The 16,347-nt window shown below is 39.1% G+C and overlaps 2 protein-coding genes across 2 annotated transcripts in view; both read left to right on the forward strand.

Moving 5' to 3' along the window:
• LOC149204312 (uncharacterized) overlaps window positions 1-13,623 on the forward strand; it is a 52,757-nt gene extending 39,134 nt beyond the window's left edge. Inside the window, exon 2 of the mRNA XM_089397089.1 lies at window positions 13,597-13,623. Coding sequence (XP_089253215.1) covers window positions 13,597-13,623 — 27 coding nt within the window. The remainder of the gene's footprint in view (window positions 1-13,596) is intronic.
• Window positions 13,624-15,324: 1,701 nt separating this feature from the next.
• On the forward strand, window positions 15,325-16,056 carry LOC149204313 (uncharacterized). Its single transcript, XM_089397090.1, has one exon. It carries the CDS (start codon window positions 15,325-15,327, stop codon window positions 16,054-16,056), a length of 732 nt encoding a protein of 243 aa, XP_089253216.1.
• The last annotated feature ends 291 nt before the right edge of the window (window positions 16,057-16,347 follow it).

The following is a 16,347-nucleotide window of genomic DNA, read 5'->3' on the forward strand; positions in this document are numbered from 1 at the left end:
AGAGAACGTGAAGGCCATAATAACTACATTCAATCTTAAATGTAAAGCAGGCACTTGGTGGGAAGATGTAAATAATTTCATAGGTATTCATGAAGAGGAGTTGACTTGGAGTGATTTCGATTTTTTTAATAAGAAGTATCTATCGAATACATACCATGATGATAGGGCAAAAGAATTTTATGAGCTAAAGATGGGATCCATAACCGATGATGATTACACTAGCAGATTCTTGGAGTTGTTGAGGTATGTGCCTTATCTAAAGGAGGAGAAAGTGAAGATTCAAATATTCATCAGTGAGTTGTCAGTAGCATTCAAAGACAAGATTTAGTTTGATGAACCTAGATCATTGGAAGAAGCCATCAAAAAGCTAAAGCATTGTTATGAGCAATCAAAGTGCAAATTTGAGACTAAGAAGGATTGGAAAGGTAATGGTAAGAATAAGGGAAAGTAGGATAAGAAGCGGACAAGACCTTAGGACACGTGTAACAAAGAGAATGCAACATCACCTAAGAAGTTCAATGCATCTGGCAGAGGGCAGGGATTTCAGTTTGAGGAGCAGAACAAGGGTGATGGTAGGAAGCCTTTACGGTGTTGGATTTGTGGAAAAGATCATCGTAGGAGAGATTATCCACAACATTAGGATGGTAGAACACAAATCTATAGTGCTAAGGAGGCATAGGCAATGGGGGATATTGGACAGAGTATTCCTCGGATTTATGTAACATTGGATAATAGGCAAGCAGATAACCATGCATCTATTATCGAGATTGACAATAAGATTTTTGTGATCGAGTTGTTTCTATTTTTATTAACCATAGATCTAATTATAGTTATGTTAGTCCTAACCTAGTGGATATGTGTGGTTTGAATAAAGAACTGCATGTAGAATCTTGGTTAGTGCAGTTGGCTACAGGTACTAAGAAAAGAGTGCATCACTGTGCAAGATCTTATGCATTTGAGTTGAATGATATGTCTACATCAACGCATTTGAATGTACGTCCATTGCGATCATAGAATATGTTGTTGGGTATGGACTGGTTGTATCTTCATAGGACCAAGGTGGATTTTTATGACAAGGTTATGCATTCTTGGATGACAATGGAGAATAGAAGATCTTGTAGGGTAAGAAGAAGGAAAAATCAGTTAGAATGGTGACAACTATGCAGGCAAAGCACAATCGTAGGAAAGGGTGTGTGTTGTTTGTAGTGCATATTTCTAGTGACAAAGGTAAGGAAGTTGAGGATGAAATTTTTTTGAACAGGTACCCAGTTCTACAACAATTTTAGGATGTATTTCCTGCAAAGATTTCAGAGTTACCACCTCATAGGGAAGTGAAATTTTCTATTGAGTTAGTACCATGGGAAACACAAGCATCAAAGGCACCATACAAGTTGAGCACACCAGAGTTAGTAGAGTTGAAGTTGCAGTTGAAGGAAATGCTTGACAAGGATACATCATGTCAAGTGTATCACCTTGGGGTGCACCAGTGTTTGTGAAAAAGAAGGATGGTACTGTTAGATCTAAGGCTTTTGTGATCAATAATGTAGATATAAGTCTTCCAGATTAATCACATTGTTAGGATTTGGTTGACATTTCAAACCAACTAATGTGGTTCATCCTCAAGACAAGGTGATAAATAAATCGATCTATAGGAATAAATAACATGGATGCATCATTGCCCAGAGTTAGCCTTTAGAAATTAGCCGTTGGTAAATTAGTTGTTAAAATTTTTTAGCCGTTGGTAAATTAGTTAAAAAAATTATTTAAGAATTGGTGTTAGGGAGATATTATATAGCTAGTTTTTAACAGATATCTACCTAACACCAATTCTTAAATAATTTTTTTTAACTAATTTACCAACTGCTAAATTTTTTAATACTAATTTACCAACGACTAATTTCTAATGCCTAACTCTAGGAAATGATGCATCCATAGTATTTATTCCTACAGATCAGTTGATTTCTCACCTTGTCTTGAGGATGAACCACATTAGTTGGTTCGAAATGTCGACCAAATCCTAACAATGTGATTAATCCGGAAGACTTATATCTAAGGATGGTACTATCAGGTTATCCATTGATTACAGGAAATTGGACAAGGTAACCATCAAGAACAAGTATTCGTTGTCGAGGATTGATGACTTGTTTGACCAGTTGAAGGGAGCAACAATGTTCTCAAAGACTGATTTGAGATCAGGATACCATCATGTACGCATCAAAGAAAAATATATTTACAAGGTTGCTTTCCAAACCAGGTATGGGCATTAAGAGTTTATTGTAGTTCCTTTTGGTCTAACTAATGCTCCAACTACTTTTGTGTGCTTGATGAATAGTGTGTTGCGTCCTTATCTGGACAAGTTTGTTATTGTGTTCATTGATGATATATTGACATGTCTTAAGGATGAGGAAGAGCATGCTGAACATTTAGCAGCAACGTTGAGATGTCTAAGAGAGCATCAATTGTATGCCAAGCTTAGCAAATGTAGTTTCTTTTAGAGAGAGGTACATCACTTAGGGCACGTTGTTTCCAAGGAAGGCATAACAGTGGATCAAGAAAAGATAAAATCCTTCATGGAATGGGCAACTCCTAGGAATGTGGATGAGGCAAGGTCATTTATGGTGTTAGCAGGTTATTATTACAGGAAGTTCATCATGAGCTTCTCAGAGATTGCTTATCCTATTACACCATTGCAAAGGAAAGCTAAAAAATTTGAATGGACAAAATAATGTGCAACTAATTTCGAGTAGTTGAAGCAGTTGTTAACTAATACTCTAGTTCTAAGGATCATAGATCCAGACAAAGAGTTTGTGGTGTGTATAGATGCTTGCAAGAAAGGACTTGGTGGGGTTATGATGCAAGAAGGACAAGTAGTGTGCTATGAATCAAGGAAATTGAATGAGCATGAGAATAATTATGTGACATGTGATCTTGAGTTGGCATCAATCATCCATGCATTGAAGATGTGGAGACACTATCTTCTTGGCAGGAATTTTGTATTGATGAGCGATCACTATGGGATGAGGTACCTATTTGACCAACCGAATCTAAATGCTAGGAAATCTAGATGGTTGGACACACTCGATGAGTTTTACTTAGAGATTAGGTACATCAAGGGTAAAGAGAACGAGGTTGTAGATTCTCTTAGCAAAAGAGTACAGGTAAATCATGTGACAACTATGAGCTCATATGAGATAGATTTACAGGATCAGATCTTACAGGCAGGTCTAGAGGATGACAAGTATAAGGAGCTTAGGCACATGTTACTATAGGATACACATGATCAAGATGTGGACTATCATCTCACAATGGATGGTTTGGTGAGATTTAGGGATGAGATCTATGTGTTGGACAATAGTGAGCTCAAGAAGCTTATCTTTAGTGAATTTAATGCTAAGTCGTATTCATTCACCCAAGATATCAAAAGACATTGACAACGGTGAAGAAGTTCTATTATTGGTCGAATTTAAAGAAGGAAGTGGCAGAGTTTGTGGCTAGATGCTTGAATTGTCAATAGGTAAAAACAAAGTGTAAGCACCTAGGTGGTTTACTACAACCAATTTCAATTCGAGAGTGGAAATGGGAGGTCATTTCCATGGATTTCATTATAAGTTTGTCAAGAACATCTAGACAACATGATTATATTATGGTCTTGGTTAACAGTTTGACTAAGGTAGCAAACTTCATTCTAGTGAAGTCTCCTTATTTAGCTAATGACAAGTCTTCATCAGAGATGTAGTGAGGTTTCATGGAGTATCGAAGAAGATTGTGTCGGACAGGAATGCTAAGTTCATTTCTAGATTTTGGAAAGAATTGTTTGCAAGATTGGGGACAGAGTTGTCCTTCAATACAACTTATCATCCACAGATAGATGGAGAGAAAGAGAGGGTCAACATGATTTTGGAGGACATGTTGAGAATGTATGTCATGCATTAGCAGTGAAAGTGGGAAGAGTATCTTCCACTGGTAGAGTTTGTGTATAACAATAGGTACAATGAATCTTTGCAGATGAGTTCATTTTAGGTGCTTTATGGGAGGAGTTGTAATACTCCCATTAGTTGGAGTGATCCAGTGAATGAAGTGTTGATTGGATTGGACATGTTGACAGAGATGGAATAAGAAATGTAGGTAATCAAGAAGAATATAAAGGCATCACAGGACAAACAAAAAAGGTATGCTGATCAACACAAGTTGTTTAAGGAGTTTCAAGTTGGGGAACATGTGTACTTGTGCATCAAGCCTAAGAAGAGCTCATTGAGGATTGAATCATGTGTGAATCTGACACCCAGTGGCCTATCGACTTGCACTTCCTTCGACAATGAAAGTCCATGATGTTTTCCATGTTTCATTACTTAAAATATATGTGAAAGATGTTGATCATGTTATTAATTGGTCTATATTGCAAGTGGATCCAAAAGGAGAATCCTAGCTGGAACCTCAGTGCATTTTTTAGAGAAAGATGCTCATGCTCCATAACTGAGCAATCGAGCAGTTTAAAGTGTAGTGGAAGTACTTTGGGCTCGATGAAGCTACATGGGATATGGTTAATCAGATGTCGGCTATGTATCCTTCATTGTTTGTCGGATGATACAAAGTAATTTTGGTATATGTATATGTATATGGGTGTAAATACCATCACGAGATGTGTTATAAAGCTCCAATAAGCAGTATGGTTGTCATGTTGGTGTTTCTTTTAAACAGGTTGTTCATTGTAAACACTCCAATGAGCTAATTTATAAGGCCCCATGGGCAATATGTTTTTGTTTTCAGCTGTCTCACTGGTTGTAGGTGTCATTGAACACTGAGGACGATGTTCCCATAAGGGGGAGGGGTTTGTTACAACCCTGGGTTAAAAATCCATGTAATAAAGTTAATAAAAGAAAAATAAGACCAAGATCATGGGACATGTATTCCAAGTTGAAAGTTGGGAAAAAAACATAGTGACGGGGATCAATTGTGATTAATAAATGGCTATGGAAATTAGCAAAGGCAATGGCAAAGGATTTGAATAAGAATGAGGCATTTATTGGCATTTTATTTAAGAAAATAATGGAAAATAGGAGAAAAGGAAGGTGAAGGGTCGCGGGTTGCATGTGAGGAGGAAAATGAAGAAAATAGAGGCTTCAATAATAAAAAGGCTTTTGAGGATTAGTTCACATCTTTTGTTAGTTCAATTTTTGACACTCTCATTCTATTCTCTCTCTCTCATACTCTAGAACACTTGGAGTTTCCTTAGAGCACTCTTGGAGGAGTGTGGCATACTTTGGATTTGGAGCAAGAAGGCAAAGGAAAAGCAAGAAATCACAAGGGGACAGTGGGATCAACAACTACAATGAGTTTTTAGTTAACCCTGTACATAAATTACCTTCAGACGAATTCTAAAAACAAAAAATAAAGAATGTGTTGGGTGTGGATCCTAGTTATCTCCTTTATTTATAGGTATCACGACGTTGGACCCCGGTTCATATTAGGGTGACAATGCCAATTTGCAGTCAATCTGGGTCGTTCATTAGGCAGAGGATCTGACGGTAAAAGTTATGTTAATTTAAGTTTTGTTGCCCTAGAAGGAAACCCTCAGTTTATATGAGGGAATTATATTGCGGTTGTGTATCTGAATTATGAGCGAGAAAGAGAGAGGAGACTGTGCGAGAGTGAAGAGGAAATTACAACGGATCTATTGTAGGTTGTATCTCTTCATTTTGTTGGATAATATAAAAGGAAGGACTGACTATTTCTCCGTGGACGTAGCCGAAACTGGGTGAACCACGTATATCTGTGTCTCTCTTGTTTTATGTGTTTGCGTTTTTGCAATATTTTATGTCTTCCATTACTCTGTAATATATAATTTTCTAACACAATGACAAGAATATAAAACAAATACACAGATTTTCCCATGGATCTCAAAACCGAGACTACCAGATTGATTTTTCATTATGTTCCTTTCAATGTTATAATACATATATATACATGTTGAAGAATTCATAAACCCCAATCCATTAACCCTGGATTAGAACATAACCGTAGCTCCCTTGACCGGATCTACAAAATACCATGAGAAGAAAACCATCTTTCCAAAAACCATGTGCAAAATCCATGCACAAAACCATAGGTAGGTTATCCCACCTAATACAGCGTCAAAAAAAAAAAATCTCGGGGCACTGCCCTAGACCCCATGCAGGGGGGCTAAATCACCCCGGAAACTCCCCAACAAGGGGGGCTGTTCCTGGTGCAACGAACAAGGGAGGCTGTTCCTGGTGCAACGAACAAGGGAGGCTATTGCCCTCTTGTGCATGCGACTAGTCGTGGAAAGAATATAACACACACGCAACATTCTCCCACTTGTTGTTTCCTTTTCCACAGAGGGGGTCACAATAGAGCTTAGTCATTGGTCCAACCCTGCAACACCCATTATTTATCTACACCAAGAAAACTTCTTAGTGCTCATAGACTTCATTAATGCATTTGCAACATTCTTCAAAGTGTCAAGCTTTACCAATAATACCTTTTTGTCTTCAACCATATCCCTCACAAAGTGATACTGAACATCAATGTGCTTTGTCTTTGAATGATAAGTAGGGTTCTTTGCCAAGAAAATTTCACTTTGGCCGTCACAATATATCCTTATAGCTAGTTGTACTAACCCCATGCTTGAACACAATATTTGCAACCAAACTGCTTCCTTGCTTGAATGAGTGGCTATGATGTATTATGCCTCTGTAGTTGAAAGTGCCACTACAGATTCTCTCTTGCTCATCCAAATGACTGCACCTCCAAATAGGTTAAACACATACCCACTTGTAGATCTTCTCTAATCCAGATCTCTAGCCCAGTCTGCATCAACAAAGCCACGGATGTCCAAAACTCTGTCCAATACTGGCCTTCCTTGTTAGCATAGATCATAATCACTAGTGTCAGAGAAATACCTGAAAACTCGCTTCAATGATGTCCAATGCTCGTTCCCTGGTTTTAACATAAACCCGCTCAATACTCCCAGTGCATGTGCAAAGTATGGTCTAGTACAGACCATTGCATACATCAGGCTACTAAATGCACTTGCGTATGGAACACAGGACATGCCCTCTTCCTCTTCTTGTGTCTTAGGACATTGTTCAATAGATAACTTTACACCTACATGAATAAGAACCTTCACCAGTTTATTGTCCTGCATATTAAATCTCTGTACTATTGTCTTGACATGCTTCCTCTTTGCACGATCTCATTTAATTTCCATGCCCAAAATATAGTTTGCAGCACCAAGATCCTTCATGTCAAATTTGGAGAACAATTGGGTCTTCAAATCATGGATAATTTCTTTGTCATTTCCAATCAAAAACATATCATCCACATACAAGACTAGATAAATAACACGATCACCAATTAATTTAAAATACACACAATGATCCACTTTGATTCTGGTGAAGCCAAGTCCCTGTATATATGTATCAAATTTCTCATACCACATCCTTGGTGACTGTTTTAACCCATACATATACTTTTTTAACCCGCATACCAGTTCTTTCTTTCCCTTCACCGCAAAGCCTTCAGGTTGCTTCATGTAGATCTCTTCTTCTAGATCCTCATGAAGAAATGTTGTATTCACATCCATCCATTCTACCTCAAAATCAAAAGAAGTAGCAACATATAAAAGTAATCTAATAGAAGCTACCTGGGAAATAGAAGAAAAAATATCACCAAAATCAATTCCAGCGACATGGGAATAACCTTTTTCTACCAACCGAGCTTTTTATTTCTCCACCTTTCCTTCTACATTCATCTTCTTCTTAAACACCTGTTTTCTTCCAATGGGTTTCCTTCCATCCAACAACTCCACCAGATCCCAAGCCACTTTTTTGTCCAAAGATGCCATTTCATCGACCATGGCCTCTTTCCAGAGTTTACCATCCTCTGAATCTACTGCCTCCCTAACAGTTTTGGGATTATCATTAGTAAAAGATAAAGAAAATTTTGAACAAAAAACAAATGGACTGTACCTTTCTTGTTGCCTTCTTTCTCAAACTGATCCTCTCGCAATTGGAGTGTGTGGTTCTTCATCTTTTGTTTCTTGTTCTGCTGTAGAGTCCAATTCTTCCTCCTTTAGCTCAAACTCTATCTTCTCAGGTTCCTTGGGTAGGACTTCATGTTTAATAACATATTTTACCTCTCTAAAAAACACATCTTTGTTGTACACAACCTTCCTTATTTCTGGGTTCCAAATCTTATAACCTTTTAAACCAGCCTCATACCCAATAAAAATGCACCTTTCAGATTTACTATCCAACTTGGTTTCTTACCAGTCCATACCTCACGTGGAGTGTTATCCTCCAATGCTGATGAAGTTGATCTATTAACCATGTAACTTGCGGTCTCCACTACCTTTGCCCATAATTCCTATCCTAACTCGACACCACTGAGAATGCTTCTTGCCTTTTCCATCAACATCCTATTCATTCTTTCTACAACTCCATTTTGCTAAGGTATGTATGGATTAGTCTTCTGTCGTGATATACCACACTTATTATTAGAATTCTTCAAATTCCTTCTTACAAAAATCTCCACCATTATCTATCCTCAACACCTTTATCTTCTTCTTTGTCTGGTTTCCACTAGAGCCTTAACTTCTTTAAACCTGTTAAAGACTTCAGGTTTCCTCCTGAGGAGATATATCCATGTATTCCTTGAGAAGTCATATATAAATGATACATAGTACACAAAATTACCCAGTGATGGAACTGACACAGGTCCAAACACATCACTGTGCACAAGTTCTAATATCCCTTTCGCCTTCTTAGCACCAGAGGGGAATCTCACTTGATTTTGTTTCCCAAATACAGAATGTTCACAAAAATCTAAATCTAGAGAGCAATTAGACATACCTTCTACCATACCATTACCATGAAGTATTCAAAGGCCCTTCTCTCCAATATGTTGAAGCCTTTGATGCCATAGAATGATATTTTCTCCAGAGACCACTAGATTTTTTGCTCCACTTTCAGTAACCACATAACTATTTCACCCATCAATAACAATACTACCCATAAGATTGTACATAGTTTCAATCCGAACTGCCCGCATCAATACCAGTGCTCCCCGAACCATCTTGCATGTATCTTTCTTGAACACTATTTTTACACTTGCATCATCCATCTTGCTTACAAAAATCACATTTTTTGCTAATCCAGGAATATGCAGAACACCTGGAAGTGTTCTAATCCTTCCACCTTGCAACTTAAGCTTGAATTTTTTGTGTCCAACGATTCTAGCCTTCCTTTCATCCAGTAAGAAGACATCACCACCATCTTATTTCTCATACTCGCAGAACCACTCCCTATTGGGAGTGAAGTGAAAGGATGCACCTGAGTCAATCAACCATGCCTCATGATCTACATGTGTACTTGAAGAAGAAGCCAAGTACACATCCCCACCTTCATCTGAGGTGGTTTTCACCTCTGCAAAAGGAGCATCATCATATCCCTTTCCTTTCTTAGGATCTTTAGATCTACAGTCCGTTTTGAATTTCCCTTCCTTTCTGCATTTCCATTACACCTTTACACGTTTTCCTGGAGACTTAGATCTCCCTCTAGATTTAGATCTCCCATTTGAGGAATTATTTTTAATTCTGTTCTGGGACCGTCCTCGCATAGACAAGGCATCTCCATTCCGGCCCTCCATATTTTTCCATCTCATCTCCTTTGACAACAAGGATGAGTCTATTTCATCAAACTTCGAGGTAGTTGTATTGCTACATATTGCTACAACTAAACTATCCCATGAATCTGGTAGAGAACACAACAAAGTGGTGCACTTATCTTCATTTAAATTTTAATATCAACAGATAACAACTGGATTACCACAATATTAAAGGCGTTTAGATGCTCTGTCACTGAGTCTCCATCCTTCATCCTCAGGTTATACAACTTTTTCCATAGGAACAATTTGTTCACCAGAGACTTAGATTGGTACAAAGTCCCTAACTTGTCCCACAAAGCCTTCGTCATAGCTTCCCCTAATACATTCAACAATACTGAATCTAAGATATACAACCATATTGTGCTCTTTGCTTTCCGATCTAACTTCGCCTAGTCTTCATCGAACATTGTCGTTGGTTTACTACCCAGATCTACCTCGATCCATTGATCTTTATCCACCAACCGATCCTCCATCTTGAATTTCCACAACTTAAAACTCTGACCATTAAATTTCTTAATCTCTATATTTCCATTGCTCTCTATCTTCTTTCACTACAAGAATCGATCCCACAAATCTCCCAGTGAACAGGTTCTACCACAGGACCGAGAAAAACCCCTCAGTAGCAAAGGTGTTCCCTTGAAGTCGAGACAACTCTGATACCAAATGTAGGTTCTAAACCTGTATAGAAATTACATGTAGACGAATTATAAAAACATAAAATAAAAAATGACGAGAATATAAAACAAATACATGAAGATTTTCCCCTGGATCCCAAAATGAGGACTACCAGATTGATTTTTCATTATGTTCCTTTAGATGTTACAATACATATATATACATGCTGAATCTTTCATAAGCCCCAATCCATTAACCTTGGATTATAACATAACCGTAGTTCCATTGAATAGATCTACAAAATACCATGGGAATAAAACCATCATGCCCAAAACCATGTGCAAAACCCATGCACAAAGCCATATGTAGGTCTGCCCACTGAATATAAGGTCCAAAAAAAATAATTCTTGGGCTGTTGCCCTGGACCCCGTGTAGGGGGGGTACCGCCCCCCTGTATCCCTCCGATAAGGGGGGCTGCGCCCAGTGCAATGAACAGGGGAGGCTATCCCCCTCCGTGTGACCCCCTCCGCATGTGTGACTAGTTGGGGAAAGAATATAACACACACCTAACAAGGTTTTTCTTGTAGGTGCCAAGTTGCATGTATGATTTTCTTGCTAGTTTTGGCATGCATGTGGTTTCTTGGTTATGATATGTCATTGGCATCGAGGATTGCTTAAATTGACAGTGGATTTTCCTAGACTTTCCATTTCCTGGATAGCCATGGTGTTGTGGGTTTTATCTTATTTTTTTGGTTGGTTCTCATGTTCCATATGGTTGTGGGTTGATTTATTAGTTCCTAAAGCTTTGGTTAGACAAATTCTCTGGAAGCCTAGTAACAACTTGGGTTGAGTTACTAGTCCTGGAATCCTTGGTTGGAAAAACGCTCTAGAGCCCTTGGTGGGTTGAGTTATTAGTCTTGGAAGGCTTGGTTGGACAAACTCTCTAGAGCCCGATGGCTATTGTGGGTTGAGTTACTAGTCCTAGAAGCAGGGTTGGAAAAAATGCTCTGGAGCCCTTGACAACTTGGGTAAAGACCAATTTGGTGATGGTTAGTGATGTTCGACCATGAGGTGGAATCACTAGTTGAGGGTTGAGGTCGTTTGACCTTTGGAAGCCCTGGTTTGGTTTTGATTGGTTATTCTATGAGATCCCACAATCATTCTTGGAATATGGCACGAGAGTGATTGGATGAAAGAGAGATTTGGTTCAACCCAATCTATGGTCGGGTGGTACGTGGAAGTCCATACCTTGGTTGGATTTGCATATGTTGATAAGAGCTCTTTTCCTCTCATGTTCCCTATGTAAATGTACATTTTATTATGTGGCTATGATGGTTGTTCTATTGTTGTTATTTATCTGATTATATGCTGGTTACAAGTGTGGTTTAATGATAATCTTGAGTTATGGCTCTCATCATGTTTTGGTTAGTAGATGAAATGTTAATGAGTGAATGATCTAATAGATGATAATGCAGCTAATGTGAGGGGGCATCAGACCTTCTTGACAATTCTTAGATATAGTACGAGGTCCCTATGTTCAGATGTGTTTTTATGACCTGTACATTACATGTTTGATGAAATGTATGTTATGGTGAAGGTGAGTCGGGTCAGATCCTTATTTAAGTTTTTCCATTAGAAGTATTGTCTTCCTTTTATTTATAATTTATGAGAATTTCATCAAGTTTTGTGCAGAGGGCTAAGTCCTAGCCCTGAAAATTGGCTCAGATTTCAGGGCTGCTAGCATAGAACTGCCTGAAAAATATTGCAGTCGCATGGATGCGTTGTTGTGGGAGCGACTTGAGTATTACAATAACTTGGAGGGCTTGTCATGGGAGCAACTAGAGGTTATTTCAATTAAAAATCAAGTTAACTCAGGGGTTGGGCACCTGGAGTGGTTAATTAGCCCCTAGGGATCCTATAGTTCCCGAGGAAAGTCAGTTTGGTATTGTTTTTGTAGATTCCACTTCCTTAACTGTACTAGGGGAGTTGAATCATATCATAGTAACTCTTTGTCACATATTTACCTGGTGGACTGGTTAACTTAGGTAATTGTGGGAGGAGGGTGTTACAAGAAGTATTACATCATCAGGGGTACCAGAGGGGTTTTATGGAATTTGATGAAATTCACTTGGCATATTCCATCATCACAATCAGTTTCACACAACTTACTTTTGGTTCTATTGCATTGTGATCATTCTTTTTAAACAAGGTTATTATTGAGCCGAACTTAATTAATTACGCTTAAGGTGGCATTCCAGGAGAAATATTTGATGAAACACCTTAGCGTAATAGCTCATTTGCACTGGAACGAGAAGATCTACAAGATGGGATATTGAGAAGTGACTTCAAGCGCCTATATAAAGTATGGTGTGCGATTTACCATTTTCTCGAATAAAAAGTGACTTTAATAGTTACTTAATCGAATACAAGAAGGGGAAAATGGTTAGTAGAAGGAAAAAGGTCAAAAGTGAATTAAGTAAAATTAATTAAAGTAAAAGTCACTTAGATGAAGTCAAGGGGGGCTTCTAGAATAATATTAAAATAATCAAAATAAAATACTTCTAGAGGATTGGAGATCTATATATCAAGCCCTTAAAAGTATGAGGAGGGGATCATTTGGGACATCTTGGTTTGGTTGATTATTTGTCAAAGAGAGGTTTGGAGAATGGAGTTCTCAACTTCGCCAAGCCCCAGGACAAAATCCCTTGGGTTTCCTTTTTTTATATTGGACGAAACCCTGTCACTCCTTGAGGAGACTTCATCCAGAAGTTTCACAGAGCTTCAATGATATTGGAGTGAGGATCATTCAGATCCTAACTTGGTGCTTCATTTCTTCTGGTTTTGTCTCACCTGTTTTTGTTGTAATAACTTATATCATATAATAAAGATGAGTTCTAGTATTTGTTCCATCTCTCTCTAAATTAGCATGGTTTCTCATTTCGATTATTTCTACAATTTTATGAGAGTTTATGTTGTTAAGAATTTTCAAAATTATAATAAATGGAACATTTTATATAGTATCTCAGAATCATTAAAAATTTATCTATTTGGGATATTACAATTTATTGATGCTAATAGAGACCAATGGATGCTAGATTGATAGATGTTGATAAAAGATTAATAGAAGAATAAATTAAGATACATGAAGGGGTTAAGTTTGGCTACGTATAATATCTTTTTTTTTTAAGGAAAATCTAATGATTATGTAATGCTATTTATTTATGACTTATCCATTTTGTCCAAGAAAAATATATCATTATATTTCATGATTAAAATATGCATGTTACTGTTTTACAGGAGGTTGAAAACCCATTTTTGGTTTAGATTGTTGTTTTCCTCGTGACAAGGGCTTTGTTGCTTTGGGCACAAAATTGTGTACATCTTTGTATTTTTTCTATTGGTGAGTACATCGATCTCTTCAATGACATTGATTGCACCAAAATTTAGTAAAAACAAAATTGTATAAAGAGAGACATGAGACATTAGACCCTAAGGTCCACTGATGTGGTTTCACCATGAATAGTTTCACATATGCTAAATGTGCCTAGCGAAAGCTCCAATGCTTCCTTGTAAGGTTGATCAACCTATTTATTCAAATCCTTGTAAATGTGCTTGAAAGATAACCAATCAAACTATTGTAAAGATTCCTTAATAATTTGGAAAAGAGATTTTAAGCACAATTTCTTTTAACAAAAATTTGATTGTTTGCCCATTTTATTACCATCGTGAATCTCCAAAATCTTGTAATTTCCTAACGCCTTTATTATTGGCCACCTCTAGCTTGGACCATAGGCCAAGGAAACTTTCTTTTTTTTTAGTGCCTCTCACATGAGCATAGTGCACATGGATATATTGGTGATGAGAAATATACAAAACTACGCCAATTCCACACATTGGGGGATTTCCTTGGCAAGGCCCATCAAAAAACTCCAAGGAATTTTTGTCAATATACTACATGATTGGAAGCCTTGATTGTTTAGTCTTCCACTTGACCTCATATTATATAACCATCCTTATGATGGAAGTATAAGTGATGGTTGGCAGTGTGTTAGTGCTTCTAAAACACTTGAATTCCTTGCTCACAAAATATGAAATATAAATATATAAGGCATCCCTTCAATGATCATTAGATTGTGGTTGGAAGAAAAAATGAGGAGACGAAGGAAGCAACCTGACGAGGGTTAGGGTTTTTTGCTACAGCTGGCAACCTGAAGTTTGAAGCTACTGTCCCCGTGACCTGGAAACGGTGCAGTCCTTGGGCCGTTGTCGTATGGCCACCCTGTTTCCTTTTCTGCCATTCTTCCGTCACGGGCAGACATATTCCAAGCTCCCTCTTCCGTTTCATTCTACCTACTTCCCAGCCTCAACAGCGACGAGCACAAAATTTTTTGAGACGGCAGCTAGCGTGGGTTTTTTGGAGTGGTTATGGAGGATTTAGTAGATTATTCGGAGGACCCTTTGGAGGGAACTCCCATCTGGAAAACTCCACATGCAAACTCGTCGGTCTTGCATCGGTACAACAATGAGCTTACGGACGAGATAGAGACGCTGCCCTCTTTTTCTGGACCCTCGAGCTCGGTTTCCACTCATCCAGTGCTCACCCCCTCCTGGCCGCCTTTCTCATCCATTCTAGAGCCGCCGATAGCCAAAACCCTTGTGTTTAGCTCCGAAGGAACCACTCTTGCTGGCTCATCTACAGGCTTTGCTTCTTTCCCCCCATCTACAAGCTCTAACAACCCCTCATCGGCTCCCCCTGGTCTCTCACCAGGGATCCCTGCGGCCTTAATCTCCACGGCTCCCCCTTTAGGTAGCTTTACTCTAATTCCGCCAATCTCTGGATCTTTCCCAGTGGGGCATTCCTCGGCGCCTTCGAACCCTAACCCTCCCATAGCCCCGCCTTCGAGAGGTCCCCCACAAGCCCATTTTGAGGTAGGGCTTCGACCAAATAAGAAGCCGAGGTGCGTAAGATCTAAAGTAAAAGAAGCATTCCTCTGTTTGGGAGAGGACATCCAGTTGGGAGACACAATGGAAACAATAGATAGGGTTCTGGTAGGTAGAGTACGAGGAAGAAATTACACAGCAGCTAGGTTGAAGCAATGGGCGGCCGAAGTATGGGGCCATCATCTAGCTGACCTCCCCTTTGTACAAACCTTTGTTAAGGGTTGGTTTGTGCTAAGATTTGCACGAGCTGAACACACAAACTGGGTCCTCTCATCAGTATGGCACATTGAACAGGCTCTTGTCCTGCTGCGTAGATGGAATCCACTTTTTGATCCAGAGAGTGAACACCTGGGTGCAGGCCCTCTTTGGGTGCGATTACCAGGTCTTCCCCTTCAGTTCTGGTCCGAGGATGTATTTAGGTGCATTGGAAATACCCTCGGCACATATTTGGACCACGACAAAGCCTATCTGTCAACTGGTATGATGGCTTATGCAATAATCTTGGTCCATTTGGATACCACAGAGGGTTTACATAAGCACATTACCCTTCAATGGAGAAACATATCAAGAGCGCAAATGGATTACGAAGGGGTGCACTTCTGTTGCAGAAGGTGCCATAAGGTTGGCCATCTCTTTCGAGACTGCCCTCTTAACAATAAGGCAAAGGCTAGGGTGACAGGCTCGGAATTTCCAACAAGGAATCTTCAAGCAAAAGAAAAACCCCCTCCATTAGGAGAGGCAGCGATACACGCTCACTCTGAAGAAGTCAAAGAAACCCCTTCCAAGGAGGCCTCGAAGAAGCAGGCTAAATCCTAGTACCGACCTCCCTCTCCTCCACTCACCAAGGCAAGGGTGACTGCCAAGGGCTATGGGTCTTATGGGTAAGAGATCTTCAGTTCCCTATTCATCTCAAAATTGTGCTCCTTCTAATAGTATCTCTCATTCAACATTTGCTAATTCTAAGATTAATGAAGGTCTGTCTCAGTCCCCTGCCACTGCGACTTGCCCTCTCCTTTCTCCCCTCCCCTCTGTCTCCTTCATCCCTCCCTCCATTCCGGAACCCCCCCCCCTTCCCTCGCTCAGGAGTCTGACCTCCCTCCTCCCTGT

This window comes from Pinus tabuliformis, chromosome 1_2 (genome assembly GCF_031772625.1).
Source record: "Pinus tabuliformis cultivar Carrire ecotype Pingquan chromosome 1_2, CPIR1, whole genome shotgun sequence".
NCBI lineage: Eukaryota > Viridiplantae > Streptophyta > Pinopsida > Pinales > Pinaceae > Pinus > Pinus tabuliformis.

Coding starts and splice junctions, on each gene's coding strand:
- LOC149204313 (XM_089397090.1), top strand. CDS start 15,325: ATGGAAACAATAGATAGGGTTCTGGTAGGTAGAGTACGAGGAAGAAAT.